At 43.8% G+C, this 13282-nt stretch overlaps 1 protein-coding gene across 1 annotated transcript in view; it reads left to right on the top strand.

Annotated features, from left to right (window-relative positions):
• The window catches only part of LOC147706481 (alpha-2-macroglobulin-like protein 1), a 690635-nt gene that overhangs the window by 24058 nt on the left and 653295 nt on the right, over nucleotides 1–13282 (top strand). Inside the window, exon 3 of the mRNA XM_086929617.1 lies at nucleotides 3372–3453. Coding sequence (XP_086785743.1) covers nucleotides 3372–3453 — 82 coding nt within the window. The remainder of the gene's footprint in view (nucleotides 1–3371; nucleotides 3454–13282) is intronic.

Here is a 13282-nt window from a genome sequence, read left to right as displayed (position 1 = left end):
CAACATCGTGTCATACGCAAACGACACCCAGCTCATCCTCTCCCTATCCAACGAGCCCAACACCGCCAGACGCAACTTTCGAGAAGGCATGGAAGCCGTCGCCAAATGGATGAAAAACAGCTGCCTACAACTAAACACCAACAAAACAGAAGTACTCATCATGGGCCCAAACCCCAATGCCTGGAGCGACACCTGGTGGCCCACCGCCCTCGGAAACCCGCCAACCCCCACAGACCACGCACGCAACCTGGGAATCATCCTGGACTCCGAACTCAAAATGGACTGCCAGATCAACTCTGTCCCATCTTCCTGCTTCCACACCCTCCGCCTCCTTCGTAAGACTTTCAAATGGATCCCGCTCGAACACCGAAAGACAGTCACTCACGCCCTGGTCACCAGCAGACTCGACTACGGCAACGCACTCTACGCCGGAATAAACAAAAACCTCATCCGCAAGCTACAGAACATCCAGAACGCCGCCGCAAGACTGGTCCTCAACCTGCCAAAATACTGCCACATCTCCCAGCACCTGCGCACACTCCACTGGCTCCCTGTCGAGGCGAGAATCACCTTTAAGATGCTCACCCACGCACACAAGGCCCTCCACGGCACCGGACCAGCATACCTGAACAGCCGGCTCAAATTCCACGCACCCCAAAGGACCCTACGATCAGTCCAGCTCTCCTACGCCGAGGTCCCCCGCACCAGAAAGACCAGATCGGGAGGCCGCTCCTTCTCCTTCCTCGCGGCCAAAGCATGGAACGCCCTTCCGCTCCACCTCAGATAGACAACATCGCTCCCCATCTTCGCAAGAAACCTCAAAACCTGGCTCTTCGACAGACCCCCTCCTTGATGGAATGGAACCTGCACCCCACCACCCCTAGCGCCTTGAGACCCTTATGGGTGAGTAGTTGCGCTTTAACAAACTCCTGATTGATTGCTGTACAATTTCCTAGAGATTGTGTGTTTGTACTGCTGGGATGGAACTTACTGTCCCCCATACAACCTTTCACTATAGCACATGCAGCGCTATATTGCTGTTTATTTCCAATGGTAGGCTGAGCAGAACCGTCAGTGTAAAGGATGTATTCATACTGATCAAGAGGCAAGTTTTCATTCGGGAGAGCATTTTCTTATTCGTACTACAGGAATGCTTGTGTTCTCAGTGTAGGATTGTATCTATATTCTACATCTGTTGCAGTTAGAGAATTAGCCCATTGTATCCATTGTGGATGCAGTGCCTTAGCATTTGGAATGCTGGCTTTGGTAACCGCTTCTAAAGTTGGTATAGGGGTTACAACGATGATGCATTTCCCCTGTGCTAGTGCTCTTTCTCTCCCTACAGCAGTCTGCACTGCCGTCAGTATGTTTTCTGTTGCCGCAAATCGCATTTCAGCTTTTGTGTATAAATGTGATTTGTATGCGATTGGAACTGTCTCGCCTTTATTGAACATAATGTAGGCATATCCTGATAACCCGGGGATGACCCGTATTACCAGGTTGTGGACGTCTACTCTTGTCTGCAAGTGTTTTTAAGCTATCATATCTGCTTGAACTGAACATAGAATGTATGTATGTTTTTTATGTCCACTTGTTTGCCTTGAAATCTGGTCTGATTAGGTTTTACTCTTTCTACGTAGTCTTGAATGTATGTTCTGCCGAAATATAGGAATACTAAAATGGATTGCAAACCCTTCAGAATCTTAGGTGGCTGGATTAGTGCCCATTTTTCTAAAATATTTGCAGCCAAGCTTTTGCCTTCACTTAATAGCTCATATACTAAAAATAGAACACATGGGGCCAGATGTAGGTAATTCATATTTACCGACTCTTAAATACCGAATTTTACCGATTCGGTATTTAAGAGTCGGTAAATATGAAGGGGGGAGATGTGGGTATTACAGATTCTGTAAATACCGAATTGTTAAGATTCGGTATTTACCGAATCTGTAAATACCGAATCGGTATTGCCCATTGATTTCTAAGGGCCTTAAAGCTCATAGGAATCAATGAGCAATAACGATTCTGTAATTACAGAATCGGTAAATACCGAATTTTGCAAGGGTGCAGGGGGTGTCACTTTGACACCCTCTGGCACCCCAAAAATAGGCATGTGCGCCATGTGGCACACAGACATGCCCTAAGGGCATGTCTGTCTGTCACATGGCTAGGTGTGCATGCACACATGTGCATGCACACCTGAATTCGGTATTTTAACACCCAATTGGATTGGGTGGTAAAATACCGAATTTGTAGGGCCTTTGGGACTCAGAAGAGTCCCACCTACATCTGGGAATTACCGAATCGGTAAAAATAACGATTCGGTATTTTACAGATTCTGTAAATTTACCGATTCGGTAAATTTACAGAATCTGTAAAATCTGGCCCCCTACATCTCAAGATGCCAAATACCGGTCGGAAACGGCCGAATTCGGCCGTTTCCGACCGGTATTTGCCACCTACATCGGGCCCTAGGTGAGGCCTTGGTGCCTCCATCCTGCATCGCTGTGCTCCTTTTCTTCAAGTCACATTGACGGCTGTGAGGCCATGTGCTTACACCCTATATAGCTGTACATTTTGAAGTCTGTGTGAGGTCCAAGTGATGTTCCACCTGGATGTAAGATTCCACTGGTCCATCTATTGCTACTTCCCATGTGGAGAAGTGTGGCTCACTGGTTAGAGGAGGCAGACCTGGAAGCAGAGGTCAGCCCGGGACCAGGGTTCAATTCCCGGCTGGGCGGGGTCTTGAGTCCTAAAAAAATGTCCATGGACTCGGCAATTCTCGCTCCGGTGCCTACTCGATTCACGGGTTCACACTCTGCGACTCTGGGCAATAGCTTGCTTAATCTCCACAACGGCCCTTCGCGGCGGGATGCCTGGCTTTCACCTTGCGAATACCCTGCCGGGGTTATCTCACAGGGGAATACCAGGACGGGTTCCCTAAGAAAGCGCTTAGAAACCAGTGGTGATTTGCGCTATATAAATTCCTATACATTTACATTCATAGCCTCCCGCAGGACTCCTTTCCCCCAACAACCAGCTTGACAGTGTTTACTGTTATTTGTATTGCTTCCAGGAACTCCCAGTCTGACCACAGGTAATGATTCTAGCACATGAATCTACATAGTTTATGCCTCTGTGTCCTTTCTCTGCTGCTATGCAAAGCACCCAACTATCCAACAGAGGTTAGATTGAAAATCCCTAGAAAGTAATTGAAAAATATGCACTTTTAAGATTATTACCATCATGCAATTAGGTGTTCATGTTCTCCAAAAATCAGCCAGTGATTGTGAAAGAGCACTCCGTGGAGTGATGTGATATTTGCTTTACCTATAACTATTTCTCTTCTCACCCCACTTTTATTCCCACAGATCACAGGGAGGAAAGGGGTCATTTACAATGGCTTCACATCCCTGTCCGTCAACAAGGAGGACTGCGAGGGGAATAACCACTGTAAGTCTATTCTGTAAATGGAAGGTTGGTAATGCTGTGAGAAAAGAAAGAGAGTGGGAGGGAGAGAGAATGAAAGAGAAGGGAGAGAGACAACGGTTGAGAGCCAGAGAGAGAGAAGGTGGACAAAAGAGAAGGCACAAGAGCATGACCGCAAAACAGAGAGAGACGGAGGTATGAACACAGACGGAAAAGAGAAGGTAAACCAGGGTAGAAGTCTCCAACCTTTTCTACTAATGTTCAATAAATAAATATCCTAACTACTAATATTTATTATTGCTGTTGTAATCGTGACCACATCAGACAAGATATTGTTAGTAGTTACTGTATGCAAGATTACCAGTAGTGATGACCTTGGTGCGTCAGTACTAATGTAAAAAAATGAATTACCAATTTGGAATGCCTAAACATGGGTAAAATAAGAGCCATAGCTACGCTGTCCCTGGCATCAAGGTAATATATCAGCAATAACTCTATACAGTATGATTTATCGTCATTTAAATAACACATTAAAGTATATTTGGGAATTGCGTTCATTTTACCCCAACCCTCGTCTTATAATTCCTGAAAATACACCCAGTTTTCAAATTTGGTATTTATATATTAACACCTCGAATGCTCATGACGAGCTGAGCTCGTCTTGAGCCACGGCGCTCCGGTGCTCATGACAAGCTCAGCTCGTCATGGGCCGTGGAACGCTCAGGTGCGGGGAGAATTCCCCTGCTGTGCTGAGCGTTCCACGGAGGCAATGCACCTGTGACGAGCTGAGCTCGTTATGAGCACAGGAGCACCGTAGCTCATGACGAGCTCAGCTCGTCATGAGCATGGGAGCGCTGTGCGCGCCCCCCAGCACAGCGGGGGAATATCCCCCGCAGCGAAGGGGTTAATTCATCCAAGCTCAAGCTTCTACGTTAATGAGCTAGGCTGCTCGGAGGAGAGCTACTTACTGGTAGCTGGAGAGCTCCCAGCGACTCATGATTTGCTCATTGGAGAAGCCTGACCTAGAGCCAGACACACTGCAGTGGGAGGAGAACAACAAAAGAAGACCATCGCAAGGGAACAGATAGATAAGAGTTAAAGCGAGAGACAGAGTGAGCAATAGTCAAGGAGTTTGGAGATACTATAAAATCAGTAACGAAGGATTGAGGTATTTTCTATTACAGGCTGAGAATTTTGAGGTGCCACCAAGTTAAATGCAGAGTGGTTTGAAATTATCTTGACTGAGGGCCCGATTCACAGAACTAACTTAAGACAAAATCCTTAACGTACTGCTTTTGGTATTCATCGAAGTTAGGATTTTGTCTTAAGACAGACTTAAGACAGACTTAAGTTAGGATTCTGTCTTAAGTCTATCTTAAGACAAAATCCTAACTTCTGTGAATACCAAAAGTAGTACGTTTTGGATTTATTCTTAAGTTAGTTCTGTGAATCGGGCCCTAAGATTTTCACCATTTGTTATGGTTAGAAAAATTGATAGTTAAGGCTTTGCTGGGTTAGAAACACATCTGTGAGTCTAGCTGGGGAATGAGATCTAGTTTTGAGACATCCTATCATTGGAACCAGAGAATGTTCCGGCTCCAAGAACTAGAGAAAGTGGATGCTGACAAGTCAGAGTCTACATTAGAGAGAGAGGAAGTGATTGAAAGATGACATTTTGATGTGTCCCAGAGGTAGAGAATGGAAAATGTAAAACAACTTTCATAAAATATAAGGAGTTTTAAGGCATTGTTGGATTAGAGGCAATGTATTGAGATTCTTAGATTGGCTGAACAGTGAGATATTGCTGTAAAAGAATATGCTGAGGCATCCAGTTGTCAGGGACATATGGCCTGATTCAGATCTCGCTAGGAAGACCCTCCATACGAATCAGACCCGAAGGGTTTTCCTAGCTAAACGCGCTGTGCGAGTCGGACCTACCGAGTCTGAAGCAACTGCATGGTTACAGATTCGGTTCTCTCAGACTCCCATAGCACTCTATGGGAGCTTGTGTACTGATGCGTACCCAGGCTTCCATAGAAAAAAGGGGTGGGTGGAGAAAAGTGTACACGCCATGGCATGCACCCCATGTTGCCTGCCACACTGTGCATGCTTGATTCGTGGGGACTCATGCGGACCCTCTGTGACCGATTCGGAGGGTTCCGGGTGACCTGCCCTGCCCCCCAAAGTCTGATTCCGACAGTTGCTTCGTCTTGCTGAGATCGAGTCGATACAGCAGTCCGAAACGTGCATCGCACTCGCTCATTCGGAAGTGGATTCATTGCGCGGCATGATTTGGCTCCGAACAAGTCAGATGGACAGATTCAGGTTCGTAAACGATTCGGTCAGCGTGGCTGAGATCTTCACTCGTACTTGGTCGTTTGGAATGGGGGACGATTCTAACGGAAAGACAGGCTCCTAATCAGATTTGCTCATTACGAATCCCGTTTGGAGGCCTTCCTTACGAGATCGGAATCGGGCCCAGAGCGTTAAGGTTTGTTTGAAATAAAGGCAAATATCACTGAAGCATCCAAAAGATAGGGTGAGGTTAGGTCTAGGCTAAGAAATAACTCCTCTAATGGGGCCGAAATTTGTCTTAGATAGGACTTTGGCACATTTGATTTTAAGTATAATGCTGTCCTCCATGAATACTTAATGCCTACCAGTTCTCTGATTATGGTTATATTTAGGCTTTTGGATAAATATTTCTGAAATGAAAGATCTTCATTAATAGTCATAGAAGTTAGAATAATTCCTGGTTAGCATAGGAAACCTGAAACATTTATCATAATTACATATTCTATAAAAGAAACAAGTGAGAAAAATCTAGGGTTGGTAAACGTAGACACTTCAATATACACTCATATTAGCTTATCAAAGGCTACGATTTCTAACATTTTTAAATGTTTCAATTTACCAAATTTAATGTTTTAGGTAAAACAACAATAGAGCACCTAAAATGATCCTGGTGCCAAAGGCACCAGCATGTAACCTATAGAAAAACAGAGAAAAAATTATCCTGACAGGCTGCATCATTAGCAAAGATGAAGATATTCACAGCCGCGTTTAGGTCCAGCAGCTTCCATATTCCATCATGCGTGGCAGCGAAAGTGGCCTTAGAGAATCTGTTCTTTTTACTGTCTGGTAAGAGTGGAATCTTTAGGATGTTTTAACCATTTTTTTCTGAGAAACCCCACATAAGCTATACTTTTTGTTTGACATCAGTCAACATTTTTACTATGTTTAAAGTGTTTTCTATCATTTTTCTCAGTGTGTAGCAGCCAGTTCAGACCCATGTCTTCACTTTTCCTGCAGTGTCCTTCATGTGGCAGGAAGGAGAAGGCTGTTCCTGATGCACAGCTGATGTTTGGTCTGTCTTCCAGGTTGCCACATGATGAAAAAATGTCAATTAGTCACTATCAGGTAGATGCATCAAGCATTTTTGCGAGTGCAAATGGTGCGAATCTTAAAATTATGTCGTTTGCGCCCACATAAATGTCATTTGAGATGCATTAAGGGTTCATGCACTCGCACTTTAAGAATTCGCAAATAATTGCGAGTTCTTAAATTGCGATTGCATTTAAGGAATCGTAATATGAGATTCCTTAAATGCAATGCATGAACCATTCCAAGATTGCGAATTCGCAATCTGTGGTCGCTATTTACAGCGAATCCAAACTACGTGGTAAAAAGCAAAAACTTAGAAATATGCACTTTAGTGCATTTTTCTAAGTTGTATATTACACACACACATGTCCTTGGGACATGTGTGTGCGCAACACCAGTGAACAATACCATTTCAGGGGTGCAACATGGTGTCCTTTGGACACCCTGGCACCCTTGAAATTGCGTCACATTTGCGATTCGTTAATTGCTAATCGCAAATATGGAATCGCTTTAGGGAATCGCAAATAAGGAATCAGTAGGAATCGCAAATAACATTGCGATTCCTACATGCATCCCGTTTTGCGAGTCCTTAATAGCGATTCCTTAAAATTCGCTATTAAGGACTCGCAAAACATAACTTTGATGCATCTGGGGGTATGATGTCTAAAAGGTCCCGTAAGGATTGAGAAGAAAGTAAAATGAGGGAAAATAATAGGAAGATCTCCGGTCTAAGAAAGGCAGCAAGGAATGATAGAGGACTGACAGGGAAGATGTTTCTTCCATTGTAAGTGTGGCCTCACTCAAAAAGGGCTCACACCAACGGCAATCCATGGAGAAGAAAAGGAGAAAAAAGGGAAAAGGGTATTCCAGTCACTGCTAACATCACCATTCCCATTTGATGTTATTAAGTTCAGCATTGGTGCAGATATATCTCCTAGCTTTAAGTTGTAGAGGATAGGATCCATCTTGATGGTAATGACAAAGCTTCAGCACAATTGGCTGTAAAAAAAAGTGATCACTATCAAGCTACTACAAGTCAGCACTGTGATATCACAACACTAGATGCAAACTGTATAGGCAAGGTCACATTGCTCATTGTAGCATAAATTTACATCAGGATACGTGACGGAAACCCATTTTTGGAAGACGTCTCAAATCCTTTGCATTTGAGAAAGAAATTAAATCTCTTCCTTATACTTGCTGGATTTCCCGCACATTCTGCTCCTAAAGTCATTGGTATCCCAAAAGATTCCCTGGTCGCAGTCCCTTTGATTTTGCTCCAGCCAGTGTTATTATCCATGTCACTTCTAAAAACCCTGTCGCCCCTAAAGAAACTGATCTGTTTAACACATCTGCACATCCATTTCCAACTGGGTATCATTCCCATCTTCTTCCTGCTCCTACTCTACCTCCAGCAGTACCAAACTCTATGGGCAAAAACCCAGAATAATCTACTCACAGTGACAGCAGAAAGAGGACTCTGACCCAGTCTCCGCAAGGAGGACATGGATGATGACCACACCTTAACATTATAGACGCCAACATCTGTGATGGGTTTCCAGTCCAGATCTTCCACAGTGAACAACATCACAACTTTTCAGAATGTACTGATATGAGGTGTTTGTAAGATGCACATCCCAATTGAGACACCTCAGACCACTGTGATCATGAAGGCCCTCTAAATACAGGTGTCTCTCCCTGGTTTCCCTGGGATTGCAGAGGAAATGTTCTGTACACCAGCTGCTACCAAATCTATCACTCGATGGCTACTTAAAATTACAAGTTTCAGAGGCGGGACCTTGCTTTCCTTAGACTTCATCCAAAACCAAATTCATTCATTGCGTCAGAGGTTCAAATTAAGCATGCATCTGATCCTGGGTCATTGTTCTTGCTAGACAGGGAGAGCCAAAGAACAGATGTGTCAGGCGAAAGGATGGGTGTGGTGTGGCACTGACAGCCCTGAAAGCTGCCATTGCTACAGCCCCTTCAGAAGGCATGATCGAACCTTATGGCAGACCTTACAAAGGTTGGTAGATGATTTGCTTAAAAAAGCAATCCAGACATGAATGAGATGGCTTAGGAGGGTCTCCCATCAGGTAATACGTGGAGCCACTAAATCTGCTGCTTTTAAATTTTTTTGGCTGGGGCCTTGCTTCCACTCTCAGACTGTTGTTTTGGGTATATCACAACACTCTGAAAGCTGAAGCCCAGTTAAATATTTAGAACCTTCCTTTTACAGAACCTGTATTTTTATGTCCCATGTATCTAATGAATTGCAGTGGAAACCATGATAGCTGATGGTCTTGAAGAAAAGGAGAACTTCTTCAAGCCCCAGTTCAAGTACAAGGATCAACTTTATCATCAGTGTCATAGGACTCAATCCTCTTGGTGGCCACTACAGAAGAAACATCAGAGGTGCTCTTTCCATTAATGACAAAACTCCAGAGGCAAGATCTGCCAGTCTCAGACCTCTGTTTATGAGGAACCACATTCTAATATAGGACAGCTGTAAAAGCCTCAGCAGGGTCTAAGAAAAAAATCACTGGTGTGTAATCAACAACAATGTGCTGCTGGACATCCTCTCTCAGACAGGGCTTCTTCCAAATAGATTGATTTACCACATGTCCAAATGCCAAAGGTCAAAGCTTCATATCCAGGATCCGGGAAATAGGCAGCAACCCTTTTCATGATCTGGCCAGATACATTTCTGTACACTTTTCCCCCAGTTCCACTAAAACTATTGTTCTACGTAAAACTATAGAACCTAAGTCCAAAACGGTTCTAATTGTGCTCGTATGCCCAGACAATGTAGGTTCCCAAATCAGATGTAGCGGTGTGTGAAATTTGTGTAATGTGCTTTTATGTAATTATGCAAAATTACAGTAAAATTAAGCAAAATTACACGAAGGGCAAATCTGTCATTTCCCCGCTATATTTAAGTACATAATGGGTCCTTGCAACAATTATTGGCATGATAACTCATGACATTAAAGCACTGCTAACAACAGTCACTCGTTTTATAATGTTCCTGTGCCTTCACAACACATTTTAATCGGGAATTGATATTACAAAAAGTGAGGAAACAGTGTAATTTCTGGTGAGAAACTTAACGTGACATTCCCGAATTTCACAAATTACATCCCTATAATAAAATGTTTGCCTAGGCCTAAACAGCTGTCACTCAACCACAGATGAGACTCCTATGCATACCACACACGGTGACCAGATTTTGGGCCAGTTGTACCACCTTAATCTGACATCCTTGTGCTCGTTGGCATGGCTCCTGAGTTCAGACAGTATGCCATATGCATCACTTGTGCTCCTAAGTGGAGCAGAGAGCCCTTCTATGAGGTGTATTATCATCTGTTCAAGTGCAATAAGCTCCGCTTGTAGTATCAGTACATGGCCTTTTCCCAATTTCCTGCCAAATCGTGATGTTGCATTATCTATCTATTCCATCTTGCCAAGGCTAAAGTTCAATGTACTACCTTGGGGTTCATCTTGCAGCCATAACAGTGAAAAGAAAAGGCCCAGGAGCACACAACAAAATATTGAAAGGAATTCTTCCATTAATCTTAGATGCCAGCGATTTCACTGGGCTGCATACCAGACCACAATTTGTCATCCACTATACAACATTCTAGACAATGACATATGAACATCAGTCTTGCTCCACTAGGAGCACTCCAGCCCCAGGCAACGTCCCGCCAAAAAGGAATAGAAGCAACTCCCAATTGGTTTATGACTAGTTAGGCCTTATCAGTGGGGTATAGTTTGAACCCTGTGACACAGTGAGTACTGGTCCCACATCTGGGCAGACCTGTTACATTTAGGAAATATACTGCAAGAAAACAACACAGTGACTGGAGGGATGCTAGAATTAATCTTAGTCACTGAGGATTGCTCTGGCCCGTATTCCAGACCATCATTGTTCACCTGTAAACCAATCTAGACAAAGACAAGCATTATGCAAATCAGTCATGGTCCTGCACCAATAGGAAATATTCAGCCTGAACCGCCTGCCATGCGCATAAATACATAAGCAGAAGGTAGGGAGCATGTGGGTCAAAAACAAAAAATAAAAACATTTGGCGAATGAATAGGGGGGCCCCTTAGCTTCATTTCAGCGACTGCCATGGAAGAGCCCTTTTAATTTTATTAATTCAGCATGCAAAGTCAGTGAGCTGGAAGTAGGTTTAGTTCTCACACCTTATTTAGCCATTTGAGTAGTATGTTATGTTAATCTGGTTTGTAAAGCGCTCAGATACTCAACGGAGTGTCCCAGCGCTCAGGCAGTGGTCAACCGACTAGGGCACCTAGAGAGTCTGTTTAAAGAGCCAGGGGTCAGATGTATCAACACCCTCATTTGCGATTCTCAAATAGCGATTTTTTAGAAATCGCTATTTGAGAATTGCAAAATGGGATGTATGTAAAAAATCTCAGTTTTTTAGCTATTTCTTAATATTCCTTAATTGGGATTAGCAAATTGCGAAATCGCAATTAAGAAATACTTTCTTATTCATTTCTATGGGCCAGGAGGCCCATAGGAATGAATGGGAAGTTATTCTCAATTTGCGATTCGCAATTTGAGAATCGCAAATTGAGAATAATTTCAAGGGTGCAAGGGTGTCATAAGAACACCCTGATGCAACACGGAAATTAACATGTGCGCATATGGCGCACATACATGCCCTAAGGGCATTCATGTGCGCCATTTGGCACCTTCACAAATGCCAAAAAGTGCATTTGTGAAAGAAATCGCAAATTACCACCAACCTGAAGTTGGTGTTAATTTGCGATTTCTTAAGGTGAAATCACAAAACTTGAGTGCTTCTTACATAGCATTTAAGGAATCGCTTTTTGCGATTCCTTAAATGCTTGCGTAAAGTTAAGGAATCACAAATTTTGCAATTCCTTAATTTTATCATGAGATTTTCTTCATACATCGCATTTTCCGAATTTTTAGTCGCAAACGTGGCTTTTTTGCGAATCGCAGCGTTTGCGACTAAAAAAACAGTTGATACATATACCCCCAGGTCTTTAGTTTCCTCTTGAAGATGTCCGAATTGTGTGCTAAACGAATGTCGGTGGGAGTTTACTCCAGTTAAGTGGGCCCAAATAGAAAAAGGATCTCCCACCTATTCTAAGGCGGTTGATGCCTAGCACTCTTGCAAAGCGTGCTGAGGAAGAGCACAGCGTACGTGCTGGAATGTATTCTCTGATCCACTCTCTGAAATAGTTCACGCCTGTATCATGCATGGTCTTATGCATATTTTCATAGCCTTATAGACAACCCTCTTTTTTTATAGGGAGCCAGTGGGGGGCCTTCAAATGGGGGGGCCATGTGAGTCCTAGGTGGGAGTCTGAGTAGCAGTCTTGCCGTCAAATTCTATACCACCTGCAGTCTGTTGAGAAGATTGTCAGGGAGACCGAGGTAAAGGGCATTCATTCCGTAGTCTAAACTCATCGCGATCAGGGCCTGCACCACCTTTCCACCAGCAGATTCAAAGCAGAGAGGTGAAAGAAAATTCTGCATGCGAAGCATGCCAAAGCAAAAACTTGCAAGGGCTTGATCTGCGGTTGGAGGGAGCTGTCAATTTTTATCCCTAAGATCCTCACAAATTTTTGGGGTAGCCAGGGTGCGGTATATCTCTCGGCCAACATATTTCCACAAAATTCGGAGGGAAATTTCCGAAAGTCACACACTCAGTTTTATCCGGATTGCACCACAAATGGTGCAGGTCCAGCCAATTAAACACCTTGGCGAGACATTGAGAGATAAGCTTCGCATCCGCGTCACTTCCCTTCTCACAAGCAAAAAGAAGCTGCATGTCATTCGCGTAAGAGATAACTTTTGCACCAGGGGAATCAGCAAGAGTGGCCAAAGGCATGAGAAATACATGAAACAGGGTGGGACTGAGAGCTGGGCCTTACGGTACGCCCACTGTCAGGGGTCTGGCTTGTGAGGTCTGAGGAGGCAGCCATACTTCTTGTGTACGTTTATCCAGAAATGATGATAGCCAAATTAAGGCCAAGTGTCTGATCCCTATCTCATGAAGGAGCTCAAGCAGCTTAAAGTGGGGCACGGTATTGAAATCAGCGGTAAGGTCCACAAGTATAAGAATGGCTTTGCCCCCGGAGTCAAGAGGGTTTCTTTTGTGTTTGACCACTTCAAGAAGAGCAATTTCCGTGCTGTAATGAGGACAAAAGCTGGATTAGCTGGGGTATAGTATTTTATTCTCTTCCAATTAGTGGGAGAGGTGGTAATTAACTTCATTTACTGTACACGAGATAAGGGGGAGAAGGTATACACTTTACTTTACCCTCCTCCTAGACAATATATACACACATAGGAAAGTAAGGAGAATACAAGTCGCAATTTTTATATATAAAGTTAGTTGGAGAGCACATTCACTTTGTAAAAACTGCCCTCACCCACGACAAGTTGCGGCAGGTTTCATCATAGGGT

Source organism: Lissotriton vulgaris, chromosome 7, assembly GCF_964263255.1.
Source record: "Lissotriton vulgaris chromosome 7, aLisVul1.2, whole genome shotgun sequence".
In the NCBI taxonomy this organism is placed as follows: Eukaryota; Metazoa; Chordata; class Amphibia; order Caudata; family Salamandridae; genus Lissotriton; species Lissotriton vulgaris.
This window is presented reverse-complemented; position numbering and strand designations above follow the sequence as displayed.